This window comes from Mobula birostris, chromosome 10 (genome assembly GCF_030028105.1).
Source record: "Mobula birostris isolate sMobBir1 chromosome 10, sMobBir1.hap1, whole genome shotgun sequence".
NCBI lineage: Eukaryota > Metazoa > Chordata > Chondrichthyes > Myliobatiformes > Myliobatidae > Mobula > Mobula birostris.
Window position 1 is genome coordinate 102,448,064 of NC_092379.1, and position 16,593 is coordinate 102,464,656.

Consider the following 16,593-nt stretch of genomic DNA (forward strand, 5'->3'; position numbering starts at 1 on the left):
GATATAAGGAGCAGAATATTGAGTCCATCTAGGTAGAGATTAGGAATAGTAAGGAGAAAAATCACTGGTGGGAGTTGGCTATAGACCAACGAATAATAACATTACAATAGCACAGGCAACAAACTGAGAAATATCTGAGGCATGTAAGAACAGAACAGCAGTTATAGTGGGGGACTTTAACTTGCACATAGATTGGGTGAATTGAGTGGTCGAGGCAGTCTTGAGGAGAACTTCATAGAATGCATACATGATAGCTTTCTTGAAAAGCATATTACTGAACCTACAAGGGAACATGCTGTCTTGGATCTTGTCCTGTGTAATGAGACAGGTAAAATTAGCAATCTTGTAGTTAGGGATCCTCTTGGAAACAGAAACAGTGATTTTAGTATGATTGACTTTCTCTTACAAAGAGGGTGCAATAGAGCAATTATGCCTAAACAAGGGAGACTACAACGGGATGAGGGAGGAACTGGATAGACTGGGAACACAGGCTATATGGTGGGACAGTTGAAGAACAGTGGAAGACTTTCAAGGAGATTTTATACAGAGCTCAACAAAAGTATATTCCAGTTAAAAGCAAGGACAGTAAGAGTGCAGGAAGCCAGCCACAGATAACTAAGGAAATAAAGGAAGGCACCAAACTAAAAGTTCATGCATACAAAGTCACCAAGAGTAGTGGGAAACTGGAAGATTGTGAATATTTTAAAAAGCAACAAAGAATCACTAAGGGAGCAATAGAGAAAGGGAAGATAGATTATGAAAATAAACTAGCACAAAATATAAAAATGGATAATAGAAGTTTTTATGATTATATAAAGCGGAAAAGCATGGCTAAAGTGAACATAGGATTCTTGGAGGACGAGAAGGGGGAGTGATATTGGGTAATGAGGAAATGGCCGAGGCCTTGAATGACTATTTTGTGTCGGTCTTCACGGTGCAGGACACGTCTAACATGCCAGAGATGATATGGATGTGATCGGAGTTCAGGTCCTCAACACAATAGCTATCACTAAAGAGGGAATGCTGCACAAACTTGTAGGCCTAAAGGTAGACAAGTCATCCGGTCTTGATGGAATGCATCTCAGGGTACTGAAAGAAATGGCAGAGGTTATAGCAGAGGCTTTGGTGATAATTTACCAAAATCCTCTGGGCTCTGGGCAGGTCCCAACAGATTGGAAGGCGGCAAATGTCATGTCACTGTTCACAAAAAGGATGTAGGCAAGAGCCAGGTATCTTTAGGCTGGTTAGTTTAACATCTGTAGTTGGAAAAATGCTTGAAGCTATCATTAAAGAAGAAATAGCGAGGCATTTGGAAAGAAATGGATTCATCAGGCAGACGCAGCATGGGTTCAGCAAAGGTAGGTCCTGTTTGACAAGCTTATTGGAGTTCTTTGAGGATATAATGAGTGCAGTGGACAGAGCGGAACAGATAGATGTTATTTACTTGGATTTCTGGGAGGCGTTCGAAAAGGTGCCACATAAAAGATAGAGGATTGGTTAACCAACAGAAAGCAGAGTTGGGATACATGGGTATGTCTCTGGCTGGCAATCAGTGGTGAGTGGTGTGTTGCAGGGGTCGGTGCTGGGCCTGCAACTGTTCACGATATACATTAATGATCTGGGAGAGGGGACCGACTGTAATGTATCTGAGTTTGCTGATGACATTAAATTGAGTGGAAAAGCAAATTGTGCAGAGGAAACAGAGAAATATAGATAGGTTAAGTGAGTGGGTAAGGGTCTGGCAGATGAAATACAACGTTGGTAAGTGCAAGGTCATCCACTTCGGAAGGAAAAATAAAAGAGCAGATTATTACTTAAATGGTAAAAAACTGCAGCATGGTGCTGTGCAGCAGGACTTAGGAGAGCTTGTGCATGAATCACAAAAGGTTGGTTTGCAGGTGCAGCAGGCTATCAAGAAGGCAAATTGAATGTTGGCCTACGTTGCTAGAAGGATTGAATTTAAGAGCCGGAAGGTTATGCTGCAACTGTTCAGAGTACTAGTGAGGCCACATCTGGAGTATTGCATGCAGTTCTGGTCTCCTTACTTGAGGAAGGATGTACTGTCTTTGGAGGCAATTCAGAGGAAATTCACCTGGTTGATTCCAAAGGTGAGGGGGTTAGACTATGAGGAGAGATTGAGTTGCCTGGGACTGTACTCACTGGAATTCAGAAGAATGAGAGGAGATCTTATAGAAACATATAAAATTATGAAATGGTTAGATAAGATAGAGGCAGGAAAGTCGTTTCCACTGGTGGGTGAGATTAGAACAGGGCACATAGCCTCAAGATTCAGGGGAGTAAATTTAGGACAGAGGTGAGGAGGAACTGCTTTTCCCAGAGTGTGGTCAATCTGTAGAATTCTCTGCCCAATGAAGCAGTGGAGGCTACCTCAGTAAATATACTTAAGACAATGTTGGAAAGATTTTTGCATAGTAGGGTTATGGGAAAAAGGCAGATAGGTGGCGATGAGTCCATGGCCTACTCCTGCTCCTATTTCTTACGTTCTTATGAGGCTTTGGGGTACTTGGAGGCACATGATAAAGTAGGCCAAAGTCAGCATAGATGCTTAAGGGGTAATGTTCCCTGACGAATCTGTTGGAATTCTTTGAGGAAATAACAAGCAGGATAGACAAAGGAGTCAGTGGATGTTGCTTATTTGGATTTTCAAAGGCCCTGGACAAGGCGCAGCACATGAGGCTGCTTAACAAGATAAGAGCCCAAGATATCACGTGAAAGATACTAGCGTGGATAGAAGATTAGCTGATTAACTGAAGGTGAAGAGTCAGACTATAGAAGGCCCGTTCTGGTCGGCTGCCGATGACACGTAGTATTCCGCAGGGATCAATATTGGGAACACTTCTTTTCACATTATATGTCAACGATTTGGATGGCAGAATTGATGGCTTTATGACCAAGTTTGCAGATGGTACAAAGATAGGTGGAGGATCAGGTAGTGTTGAAGAAGCAGGGAGTCTACAGAAGGACTTAGACAGATTAGGAGAATGGACAAAAAAAAAAGAGGCACATGGAATATAGTACCAGGAAGTGTATGGCCATGTACTTTGGTAGAAGGAATAAAGGCATTGACTGTTTTCTAAATGGGAGAAAATTCAAAAATCCAAGGTGCAAAGGGATTTGGGAATCCTTGTACAGGATTATAAGGCATTGATCAGACCACACTTGGGAGTATTATTAGCAGTTTTGGGCCTGGTATCTAAGAAAGGATGAGCTGGTACTGAAGAGGGTCCTGAGGAGGTTTACGAGAATGAAAGGGTTAAGTCTGAGGAACATTTGATGGCTCTGGGCCTGTACTCGCTGGTGCCTAGAAGAATGGGGGGTGGGGGGGGCAGGATCTCATTGAAACCTATTTAATATTGAAAGACCTAGACAGAGTGGACAGGATATTTCCAATAGTGAGTGAGTCTAGGACCAGAGGGCACAGCCTCAGAATAGAGGGAAATTCATTTAGAACAGAGATGAGAAGGAATTTCTTTAGCTAGAGGGTGATGAATCTGTGGAATTCATTGCGATGGACAGCTTCTGGGACCAAGTTATTATGGGTATATTTATAGCAGAGGTTGATATTTTCTTGGTTAGTCAGGGTGTTAAAGATCACGGGGAGAAGACAGGAAAATGGGGTTGAGGGGGACAATAAATCAGATGGTATGACAGAGAAGACTTGATGGGCCGAGTTGCCCAATTCTGCTCCTATCTCTTATGGTCTCTGTAAGCTTAAAGCATTTCCTCCCTGGTGGATACCACTGGGAGTTTCCTTATATATTAGGATGACAAACTTTAGGATATTATATGTATTTCACAAATATCTTATACCAGTGGAATGCAACAAAGATAAACTACTTACCTATGCATAATATGGCACAGCTGATTCAGAGTCACTGATTCCAAACTCAGTAGTGCTGGATAGAAGATACCATCGGGTGGCATAATTACCATGGGTAGACCATATTTCAAATACATCTCGGAAACCTGCGAACGAAACATGATAGAACTATGACAGTATGAAACATCAAATGAAATTAAAAAGGGGGGATAAATTTCAAGTAAGTGCAGTATGAGCCAAGGGTCTTTAAGAGCAGAAAAATTTAGTCAAAAACACAGTTTTATGTCAAGACTGAAGTGTTAGTTTCCACTGTATCACTCACAACACGCTGGAGGAACTCAGCAGGTTGGGCAGCACCCATGGAAAAGATCGGTCGACGTTTCGGGCCGGAACTCTTCGTCACCCTCCCCCCACCTTCTTTATAAGGCCTCTGCACCTTCCCTCTACAGTCCTGTCGAAGGATTCCGGCCCGAAACGTCGACCGATCTTTTCCACGGATGCTGCCCGACCTGCTGAGTTCCTCCAGCATGTTGTGAGTGTTGCTTTGACCCCAGCATCTGCAGATTATTTTGTGTTTAAGTTTCCACTGTATTCTGTATGGATCACGAAAGACATATACTGTATAGAAAGTAATCATGAAGGCCAATGGTTATGTTCATATCTATTGTAAGATATTTGTATTTATAAGTAGAGATGTCTTTTTCTAAACATATAGAAATGGAAAGACCACCTCTGGAACCTTATGTACAGATGGGGGAAGCAGAGTTAGGGAGTACAGGCCAAGGATTGGTGTAGTCAGGCACAAATCTAAAAAATTATAATAAGTGAAAGGCGTGTTGGACTAAATTAGTAAAAATAGAAGTTTAAAGGCGAGTAGAATAGAAATTTAAAGGCCACATCTATCTGAAGGAGAATGGACACCTTGTAGCTCCCCAATGGGACCCACATGCAACACTAAAGCCTCAATCATTCTGTTGATGCACTTCACATGCTTGGCAGAATTTTACACGTACAAGTTAGAAATCATATTTTGTTTGACTTCGTTGTATACACTAGCTACCTCTGTTCATTTGCATGTCAAGTCCACCAAAGTGGTGGCCAATGGATTTCTCATAAAACTAGCAAATGTATCCTCATCCCAAAAGTTTGGGTACCTGTATTTGACACACAAAAATTCAGAAGCAGCTTCTTCTCCTTCACCATCAGATTTCTGAACAGTCCATGAACACTATCCCTTTCTTACACTACTTATTGGCTTTGCAGTTTATATTAATTTTATGTCTTTGCACACTACTGCTGCCACAAAAAAGCAACTTCACATCATTTAAGGCAGTGATAATAAACCCTATTGATTCTGATTAACTTGTGCAAACATCTTCACCCTCTGGTGGTGGTAAACATGTATTAGAGTGAAGGCAGGACCACTTAGCATTAAAGGGGAAAATGTGCCATGAGGCAGAGGTGGAGAAAGTCCTTAATGAATATTTTGCTTCAGTGTTCACCAGGAAGGGACCTTGACAAATGTGAGGTCAGCACATAGGGCAGACTAATATGCTGGAACAAGTCAAGCTTAAGGAGGTAGTATTGGAGCTTCTGAAAAACATTAAGATAGATACGTCAATGGGGCCAGATGTGATATAACCCAGATTACTATGGGAAGTGAGGAAAGAGATTGCTGGGCCATTTACAATGATAATCTTGTCCTCTCTGGCCACAGGAGAAGTATCAGAGGTTTAGCAATGGCAAATGTTGTTCAAGAAAGATAATAGGGATAATCCTGGGAATTATAGACTAGTGACTCTTATGTCAGTGGTGGGCAAACTACTGGAGACAGGACTTATGAACATTTTGAAAAGCATTGCCTTATTAAGATAGTCAACAAGGCCTTGTGTAGGGCAGATTGTGTCTCACAAGCCTAATTAAGTTTTTCAATCAAGTGTCAAAACAAATTGATGAAGGCAGGGCGTTAAGATGTGGTGTGCGCAGATTTTAGTAAGGCATTTGATAAGGTTTCCCATAATAGGCTCATCCAGAAAGTCATGAGATCCTTGGGGATTTGGCTGACTGATTTCAGAATTGGCTTGCACAGAGAAGGCAGAAGGTGGTAGTAGATGGAGGGTATTCTAACTGGAGACCAGTGGTGACCAGTGATGTTGGGCAGTGGTTTGTTCTGGGACCCCTGCTCTTTGTGATTTTTGTACATGACCTGGAAGAGGAAGCGGAGGGGTTGGTTACTAAGTTTTCAGGTGACACGAAGGTTGGAGGTGTAGAGGATGTTGTAGGTTACAACAGAATTTAGACTGGATATAGAATTGGCCTGAGAAGCAAGAGGTGACATATTCTGGAAGATCAAACTTTATGACAGAGTACATGGTTAATGGCAGAATTCTTAGCAGTGAGGAGGAACAAAGCAATCACGGGGTTGAAGTCCACAGATCCCTCAAAGCTGCTGTGCAAGCTGATAAGATGGTTAAGATGGTTAAGAAGTCATATGGTGCACTGGCCTTCATTAGTTCAAGAGCCGCGAGGCTCTACAAACGTCCACATCAATCACAGTGTTCAATTCTGGTCACCTCATTCTAGGAAAGGTGTGTAAGTTTTCGAGAGGGGGTAGAGAAGATTTATCAAGATGCTGCCAAGATTAGAGAACATGTCTGATGAGGAAAGATTGAATGAGCTACAGCTTTCTTCTTTGGAGTGACTGAGGATGAGAGGAGACTTGATAGAGATGCATAATATTATGGGAAGCATAGATAGAATGGTCAGCCAGCAGCTTCCCCCCCCAGGTCTTAAAAGACCAATGTCAGAGGACATCCATTTGAGGTTAGTGAAGAAAGGTTTAGAGGAGAATAGTGAATGCCTGGACCACACTGCCAGGGGTGGTGGTAGATACAATAGGAACAGTTAAAAGATAGACACGATTGTAAGAAAAATGGAGGATTAAGGGCTGTGTAGGAGCAAAGTGTCAGCTTGATGGTGGAGTATATGTCAACATAAAATAGTGGGCCAAAGGGCCTGGACTATTTTATGTTCTATGATAATTCATGCTATGAACATAGAAGACCCTTTAATGAAATTTTGACACCTAGATTCTCTTTTAACAAAAGATTTCACAACAATCCCTGTCCAGAAACTGGCAATTCAAGACCATCTATAATCAGATATAATAAATAAATCAGATAGTTTATAATCAGTCCAACATGTCTAAACCCACCCAACCCAACCAGCACTCGACATGGAGTCCTGCAGGTTACAGCTCATGATGTATACATACACCATTTCTGCATCAATCATCCTTTCCGGCAACAAATTTGAGACCCCCATCAACTTTTTAAACACTGCTCAGGGAGAAGGGTCTGCACTGCACAGGCGCATGACGTAGCGCGCCAAGGTTTAAAAAGAGGAATTTTCAACGGTTCTTGTTTCAGTCGAAGCAAGCAGTTGAGAAGAAGGGTGTGAAGAAATCGGGTAGAAAAAGTCTTTTTTTTAAACACTGCTCGGGGAGAAGGGTCTGCACTGCACAGGCGCGTGATGTAGTGCGCCAAGGTTTAAAAACAGACCACCATATACAGCAGCCATCGTCGGAGTGGACTGAGTCAGAGTAGGGCAGCTTTGGCTCAACAGGCTTCGGCGAGAACAGGCAGAGGCCAGGGTAGATTCCGGTAAGTTTTTCGTTCAGATTGTTTAGAGTAGAGAGAATGCCAGGCAGGATGTTGGAATGCTCCTCTTGCAGGATGTGGGAAGTCAGGGAGCTCTCGAGTGTTCCTGACAACAACACCTGCAAGAAGTGCATCCAGCTGTAGCTCCTAACAAACTGCATTAGGGAATTGGAGCAGGAGCTGGATGACCTGCGGATCATTTGGGAGAATGAGGAGATTATAGATAGTAGCTACAGGGAGGTAGTTACACCAAAGGAGCAGAGCACAGGAAATTGGGTCACTGTCAGGCGAGGGACAAGGAAAGGGCAGGCAGAGCAGGGTTCCCCTGTGGCCATTCCCCTCAACAACAAGTATACCACATTGGATACTGTTGGGGGGGTTGACTTACCTGGGACAAGCTGCAGCAGCCGGATCTCTGGCACTGAGTCTGGTTCTGCAGTGCAGAGGAGAGGGTGGAAAAAGAGGAGAGTGGTAGTGATAGGGGACTCGATAGTTAGAGGTGCAGATAGAAGGTTCTGTGGTCGTGACAGAGAATCCAGGATAGTTTGTTGCCTCCCGGGTGCCTGGGTCAAGGATGTCTCTGATCGCTTGCATGACATTCTGAAGAGGGAGGGTGATCAACCAGATGTCGTGGTGCACATCGGTACCAATGACATAGCAAGGAAGAGTGAGGAGGTCCTGGAGAGTGAGTATAGAGAGCTTGGTAGGAAGTTGAAAAGCAGGACCTCGAGGGTGGTAATCTCAGGATTGCTACCTGTGCTACATGCCAGTGAGGGTAGGAATAGGATGCTCTGGAGGATGAACAAGTGGCTGAGGAACTGGTGTAGGGGGCAGGGTTTCAGATTTCAGGATCATTGGGACCTCTTCTTGGGCAGGTGGGACCTGTACAAGAGAGACAGGTTACACTTTAACTACAAGGGGACCAATATCCTTTCAGGGAGGTTTGTCAGTGCTATTGGGGAGGCTTTAAACTAGATTTGCAGGGGGATGGGAACCAGAGTGCCAGAGCTGACAGTGTGGCTGGGGTGAAAATAAATGATGTTAAAAGTTCAAGCAAAGCCGCAAATAGAAAGGTTGTGAGTGGTGGTAAAAATCTTCTGAGGTGTATATATTTCAATGCTAGGAATATTGTGGGGAAGGCGGACGAGTTGAGGGCGTGGATTGACACATGGAATTATGACATTATAGCAATTTGTGAAACGTGGCTACAGGAGGGGCAGGACTGGCAGCTTAATATTCCAGGGTTCCGATGTTTCAGATGTGATAGAGGCAGAGGAATGAAAGGTGGGGGAGTAGCATTGATTGTCAGGGAAAATGTTACAGCAGTGCTCAGGCAGGACAGATTAGAGGGCTAGTCTACTGAGTCTTTATGGATGGAGCTGAGAAACAGGAAGGGTATGACCACATTAGTGGGGTTGTATTATAGACCACCCAATAGTCAGCGAGAATTGGAGGAGCAAATCTGCAGAGAGATAGCAGACAACTGCAGGAAACAAAGTTGTGTTAGTAGGGGATTTTAATTTTCCATATATTGATTGGGACTCCCATACTGTTAGGGGTCTAGATGGTTTAGAGTTTGTAAAATGTGTTCAGGAAAGTTTTCTAAATCAATATATAGAGGTATCAACTAGAGGGGATGCAATATTGGATCTCCTGTTAGGAAACGAGTTAGGACGAGTGACGTAAGTGTGCGTAGGGGAGCACTTTGGTTCCAGTGATCATAACGCCATTAGTTTCAACTTGATCATGGACAAGGATAGATCTGGTCCTAGGGTTGAGGTTCTGAACTGGAAGAAGGCTAAATTTGAAAAAATGAGAAAGGATCTAAAAAGCGTGGATTGGGACAGGTTGTTCTCTGGCAAGGATGTGATCGGTAAGTGGGAAGCCTTCAAAGGAGAAATTTTGAGAGTGCAGAGCTTGTATGTTCCTGTCAGGATTAAAAGCAAAGTGAATAGGAATAAGGAACCTTGGTTCTCAAGGGATATTGCAACTCTGATAAAGAAGAAGAGAGAGTTGTATGACATGTATAGGAAACAGGGAGTAAATAAGGTGCTTGAGGAGTATAAAAAGTGCAAGAAAATACTTAAGAAATCAGGAGGGCTAAAAGAATACATGAGGTTGCCTTGGCAGTCAAAGTGAAGGATAATCCAAAGAGCTTTTACAGGTATATTAAGAGTAAAAGGATTGTAAGGGATAAAATTGGTCCTCTTGAAGATCAGAGTGGTTGGCTATGTGCGGAACCAAAGGAAATGGGAGAGATCTTAATGGTTTTTTTGCGTCTGCATTTACTAAGGAAACTGGCATGAAGTCTATGGAATTAAGGGAAACAAGTAGTGAGATCATGGAAACTGTACAGATTGAAGAGGAGGAGGTGCTTGCTATCTTGAGACAAATTAAAGTGGATAAATCCCCAGGACCTGACAGGGTATTCCCTCGGACCTCGAAGGAGATTAGTGTTGAAATTGCAGGGGCCCTGGCAGATATATTTAAAATGTTGGTGTCTATGGGTGAGGTGCCAGAGGATTGGAGAGTAGCTCATGTTGTTCCGTTGTTTAAAAAAGGATCGAAAAGTAATCCGGGAAATTATAGGCCGGTAAGTTTGACGTCGGTAGTGGGTAAGTTATTGGAGGGAGTACTAAGAGACAGAATCTACAAGCATTTGGATAGACAGGGACTTATTAGGGAGAGTCAACATGACTTTGTGCATGATAGGTCATGTTTGACCAACCTATTGGAGTTTTTCGAGGAGGTAACTAGGAAAGTGGATGAAGGGAAGGCAGTGGATGTTGTCTACATGGACTTCAGTAAGGCCTTTGACAAGGTCCCGCATGGGAGGTTAGTTAGGAAAATTCAGTCGCTAGGTATATATAGAGAGGTGGTAAATTGGATTAGACATTGGCTCAATGGAAGAAGCCAAAGAGTGGTAGTACAGAATTGCTTCTCAGAGTGGAGACCTGTGACTAGTGGTGTGCCACAGGGATCAGTGCTGGGTCCATTGTTATTTGTCATCTATATCAATGATCTGGATGATAATGTGGTAAATTGGATCAGCAAATTTGCTGATGATACAAAGATTGGAGGTGTAGTGGACAGTGAGGAAGGTTTTCAGAGCCTGCAGAGGGACTTGGACCAGCTGGAAAAATGGGCTGAAAAATGGCAGATGGAGTTTAATACAGACAAGTGTGAGGTATTGCATTTTGGAAGGACAAACCAAGGTAGAACAATACAGGGTAAATGGTAAGGCACTGAGGAGTGCAGTAGAACAGAGGGATCTGAGAATACAGATACAAAATTCCCTAAAAGTGGCCTCACAGGTAGATAGGGTCGTAAGGAGCGCTTTTGGTACATTGGCCTTTATTAATCAAAGTATTGAGTATAAGAGCTGGAATGTTATGATGAGGTTGTATAAGGCATTGGTGAGGCTGAATCTGGAGTATTGTGTTCAGTTTTGGTCACCAAATTACAGGAAGGTTATTAATAAGGTTGAAAGAGTGCAGAGAAGTTTTACAAGGATGTTGCCTGGACTTGAGAAACTCAGTTACAGAGAAAGGTTGAATAGGTTAGGACTTTATTCCCTGGAGCGTAGAAGAATGAGGGGAGATTTGATAGAGGTATATAAAATTATGATGGGTATAGATAGAGTGAATGCAAGCAGGCTTTTTCCACTGAGGCAAGGGGAGAAAAAAACCAGAGGACATGGGTTAAGGGTGAGGGGGGAAAAGTTTAAAGGGAACATTAGGGGGGGCTTCTTCACACAGAGAGTGGTGGGAGTATGGAATGAGCTGCCAGACGAGGTGGTAAATGCGGGTTCTTTTTTTAACACTTAAGAATAAATTGGACAGATACATGGATGGGAGGTGTATGGAGGGATATGGTCCGTGTGCAGGTCAGTGGGACTAGGCAGAAAATAGTTCGGCACAGCCAAGAAGGGCCAAAAGGCCTGTTTTTCTGCTGTAGTTTTTCTATGGTTTCTAACTTCAGTGCAAAGACAAAGTTCAACCATCTCCACTTGAATCATTCTCACAATTACTTTAAATTTGTCTCTGTTTTTGATCGTTTAGTTGAAGCAAAGAAGGACTTACTATTCAGTTCAGCCTGGGAATGTTGGAAAGCTCACGAGGTCAGGGAACATCAATGGAGAGAGGAAAAATGTCACTATTTCAAGTTGATGACCTATTATAAAAATTGTCTTTTTCATGTTTCTTATATCTATAGTCTATATTTCAGAATAATTGCTGGTGACAGAGGAAAAAGGAAGATAAATTGATTAAAGAATCTACAGAGATTCCAGGTAATAGATCAATAGGTACATTCAGTGTCAGAGAAATGTATACAATATGCATACTGAAATTCTTTTTCTTCGCAAACATCCACGAAAACAAAGGAATGGCCCAAAGAATGAATGACAGTTAAATGTTAGAACCCCAAAGCCCCTCCCAAATTATGTATTTTTCACCACTCAAATTGTATTTCGTTTATCAATAACCTAAATGCAGAATTTTTTTTTCTGATCACAGGTTTTGCTCACCATCTCATAGAAGTTGAGGATGAAGTGCAACAACAGACTGTTGCAGGCTTCTAGCTGTAGCGATACCGTAAACATTCTTGCACTAAATTCCACAAGATCAACCACAGAATTCATTAATCCAGAAAGGAAGGAGCTCCTGAAAGCACAAACATATTAATAAAGCCATTTAGTGTGGATAGTAAATCAATTTATCTCAAAGCAAGCACGTTTAGGTAGAGCTAAAAAGATGTCTGGAAATTTACTTTGAACAATATTTCTTGGTTTTGAACCAAGTGTCCCAATTTAAGCCACTGTAAACATGTTTCCCCATCAGGTATCATTGTAAGAATCATCATCTCTGGCCTAAAGGTTCTTGATACCTAACTTAGAAGAGGCCTTTCTTCTCTTAATTACAGATGCTTAATTATTCAAAGCAATAATGAATTTAGTAAACTTTCCAAAACATACATACTTAATATATGTTTAACCAATTTTTGTAAATGCACAATGAATGAAACATGAATAAGCAATAATTCAAATCTTGCATGCAGATCAAGCTACAAAACATAATAAAAGGGAAATTATTTAATGTACTGTACCATTCACAATTCAAATTAATACATCCAGTGCCAGTTAAATGTTGCGTTAAACAATCCTTTGAACCAAATTCATTCGAATGAACTATGAATGGTAGTTAGAATTAAGCAAGCAATCAGACCTCTAACATTACCTGTGGTGGTAAGAGATACTGTGGCCTACAAGGAGATGACAGAAGCCTAAACAGTCACATTTTGGCTGCAATTACAAGCTACACAATAGCTATTACATACAGCTCAAGTTCTGTTTTTATTTCTCTCAGTACAAAACCTTGCAGCAAGCTAGCTGTCACCTTACATCCTGATAAAAGTAAACAAAGGAAAAATATGGTAACAATGATAATCCATATATACATGACAGGTTATGTAGATTCCTCTTCACTCCATGTAGCCCTTTCTCTTGGCAGCTTCTTGTTTTAGTTCGTTATCAGCAAGTGATTTCTGATACAATTTCACAACATGCATCCAAGGGAGATGGCAAAATCAGTTACACTAGTAATATTAAAGAGGCCTTTAGACTGTTACATGAGCAGGCAGGGGATGGAGAACGAGATGCATTTATTTTAAATTGGCATCATGATCAGCAGAGAAATTATGTGCCTGTATCTGTACTATACTGTTGTATGTTCTATAATAGGGCAGTGTTGGTATTTTTTCCTTCTCTAATGCAGGATTGCAGACACTAATTTCAACAATTCTCCTGTCTTCCTGCCCAAGATAAGCAAACTATCACCTCACATTGTACAAATTTTATTGGTTTTGCTAAACATTATACAATTTACAGCCACCAGTTAAGTAATTAATAATGTAAACAAAAGTACCAAAAAAAATGCCTAAAGTTGCAGTGTTCATAGGACAAGGCAAACAATCGTTTCCTCTGGAACTTATTTACTGATACTTACAGAGGACTCTCTGAATCACTGGGAGACTCTCTATCCATCTCTGTCACATACACAGAGTACCAGGTCAGCCAGTTTGCCAGTAGGTTGGTGATGCTCTCAATCACACTGCACTGTACAGAAATATAGCAGGCAAGATGAGAAATCAAGAAATAACAAGCTTTTAATTTATACAAATTGGAATCCCATTCTCCTACCCCTGTCAAAATGAAAAAGTAACATTTATACAAAAATGCTGGAACTTTAAGCAACACACACAAAATGCTGGTGGAACGCAGCAGGCCAGACAGAATCCATAGGAAGAAGCACAGTCGATGTTTTGGGCCGAGACCCTTCGTCAGGACGAACTGAAAGAAGAGATAGTAAGAGATTTGAAAGGGGGAGGGGGAGGGGGAGATCTGAAATGAAAGGAGAAGACAGGAGAAGGAGGGATAAAACCAAGAGCTAGAAAGTTGATTGGCAAAAGGGATAAAAGGCTGGAGAAGGGAGAGGATCATGGGACAGGAGGCCTAGGGAGAAAGAAGAGGGGGAGGGGAGCACCAAAGGAAGATGGAGAGCAGGCAAGAAGTTATTGTGAGAGGGACAGAGAGAGAGAGAAAAAGGAATAAATAAATAAATAAGGGATGGGATAAGAAGGGGAGGTGGGGCATTAACGGAAGTTGGAGAAGTCAATGTTCATGCCATCAAGTTGGAGGCTATCCAGACGGAATATAAGGTGTTGTTCCTCCAACCTGAGTGTGGGTTCATCTTGACAGTAGTGGAGACCGTGGATAGACATATCAGAATGGGAATGGGACGTGGAATTAAAATGTGTGGCCACCGGGAGATCCTGCGGACAGAGCATAGGTGTTCAGTGAAACGGTCTCCCAGTCTGCATCGGGTCTCACCAATATATAGAAGGCCGCGAGCACCAGACGCAGTATATCACACCAGCCAACTCACAGGTGAAGTGTCACCTCACCTCTGAGGCCCTGAATGGTGGTGAGAGAGGAAGTGTAAGGGCAGGTGTAGCACTTGTTTCGCTTACAAGGATAAGTGCCGGAAGGGAGATCTGTGGGAAGGGATGGGGGGACGAATGGACAAGGGAGTCGCATAGGGAGCGATCCCTGCAGAAAGCAGAAAGAGGGGGGAAGGGAAAGATGTGCTTGGTGGTGGGATCCCGTTGGAGGTGGTGGAAGTTACGGAGAATTATATATTGGACCCCGAGGGTGGTGGGGTGGTAGGTGAGGACAAGGGGAACAGTATCCCTAGTGGGGTGGTGGGAGGATGGGGTGACAGCAGATGTGCGTGAAATGGGGGAGATGCGTTTGAGAGCAGAGTTGATGGTGGAGGAAGGGAAGCCCCTTTCTTTAAAAAAGGAAGACATCTCCTTCATCCTGGAATGAAAGGCCTCATTTTTTATACAAAGGCTTGAATTTGATTTGGAACAAATCTCTATTTATACAACATTTCCTTCAGAACTTCACACACACAACTAAAGTACTTCTTCTGCACTTAGAATTGAAAATACAACAACCATGTTATAAAGTGAAGGACTAAATAATATGTGCCTCTACTGTTTGAGAGATAAATAGGAGAATATTTCTTCATATTGTTTACATCTGAGTGAGTTCTCTAAGAGAGGCAGCTTCTTCAGTATTGAACAAAACACCCATCCCCCTCTGCTTTCAAGATCAATTCTTGAGCATGTTGCTGCTTTCCAAGTGAAGTTTAGTCTTTCACACAATTTGGTGTTTAAATTTGTGTATTAATTCTAAATTTTGCCTTACCACAGTTCTTAATCAAAGTCACAAATTAATCCCACAGGACTAAATGTGGCAAAACTTTCCATCGCATTATATCGGAAGATTAACTAAATCACAGCCTCCCGTGCATTTCTGCCAATATCCAGCTAGATGGCACCACAGTTAATGCCTTCCATTCTCAATCAGTTACAAGATTACATGCAGTGGCTTCTCTTCTTCCAGCATGATAACAGCTAACTCCTAAGGATCTTCATTAGCTTCCTGCTAGTTCTCATCCAATTACTGCCATAAGGGTATATTAACAGAAAAACATGTCAGTCTCCAAACACATTGGAACAATACCCAAATCTTAAAATAACCACTCTCAGGCTCTGCCATCATATAAAAAGTGTCTAATAATTCGTCCTACATCCAGAATTAATGGAACAGAAATTTTCTGCATCAATCTATTCCATATAAACACCATATTGACAATGTTGCAACCACAGCCAATGCCACGAGTCCCCGTTCATCATCATCCATCTCTCTGGGTCCTTCGAGATCAAACAGGGCAATTCACAAGCTTGATGTCACATTGATCTCTCAATAAAGTTCCAAGTACAAATATACCATTCCAACAGCATCCAATTTCTACATCCTCAATGCCATGACTCAGCTCATTTACCAAAGATATATTGTTTAGTACAATGTGAGATTGCTTAATTTCTTTGAAGACAAGAGGGATTGAGGATGCCATGAAGGAAGTAGTTTTATGGACTCAATCTTCCCAAATAGCACACAATGTATGCACACTTTTGAGATGCTCTGGATTCAACAACATTTTCCATAGACGTTGCCTGGCCTGCAGAGTCCCTCCAGCATTTTGTGTGTGTTGCTTTGGATTTCCAGCATCTGCAGATTTTTCTCATCAATATTGTCCAAATGTTTAGGATTGGAGAACTACTTTGAGAACACAGCTGAAGATTTGGGTGAAAATATGTTACTGGTCATTCCAAGGATGTGATGCATTGGCACCAGGACGGCTACTTGGTATGTGCTCCAATTTCTATGAAGCCTGTGATGTCCATAAGAACACTGAAGCACATATTAATTGCATGGAGAAGTCTAATGTGGTATGAAAGAACACTAACCCATCTGGGCTGCTGTCTTAAGAGTCAAAGAAGTCCACCTTTCTTCATAAAGGCACCATATTTAACTTTTTCCATTAACATTGAAAACTCTAAATCAACTATTTACCTCCAACAGTACTAGCGCAGCAGGCAGTGCTGCTGCCTCACAGTTCCAGGAACCTGTGCCTGATCCTGACCTCTGTGCTGCCTATGTGGAGGTTCCAGGTTCTCTGAGAC

The 16,593-nt window shown here is 42.1% G+C and overlaps 1 protein-coding gene across 1 annotated transcript in view; it reads right to left on the reverse strand.

Moving 5' to 3' along the window:
* The window catches only part of cenpi (centromere protein I), a 99,537-nt gene that overhangs the window by 34,228 nt on the left and 48,716 nt on the right, over positions 1-16,593 (reverse strand). The window contains exons 14-16 of the mRNA XM_072270730.1: positions 13,506-13,615; positions 12,029-12,164; positions 3,863-3,987 (exon numbers count right to left, since the gene is read on the reverse strand). Coding sequence (XP_072126831.1) covers positions 3,863-3,987; positions 12,029-12,164; positions 13,506-13,615 — 371 coding nt within the window. The remainder of the gene's footprint in view (positions 1-3,862; positions 3,988-12,028; positions 12,165-13,505; positions 13,616-16,593) is intronic.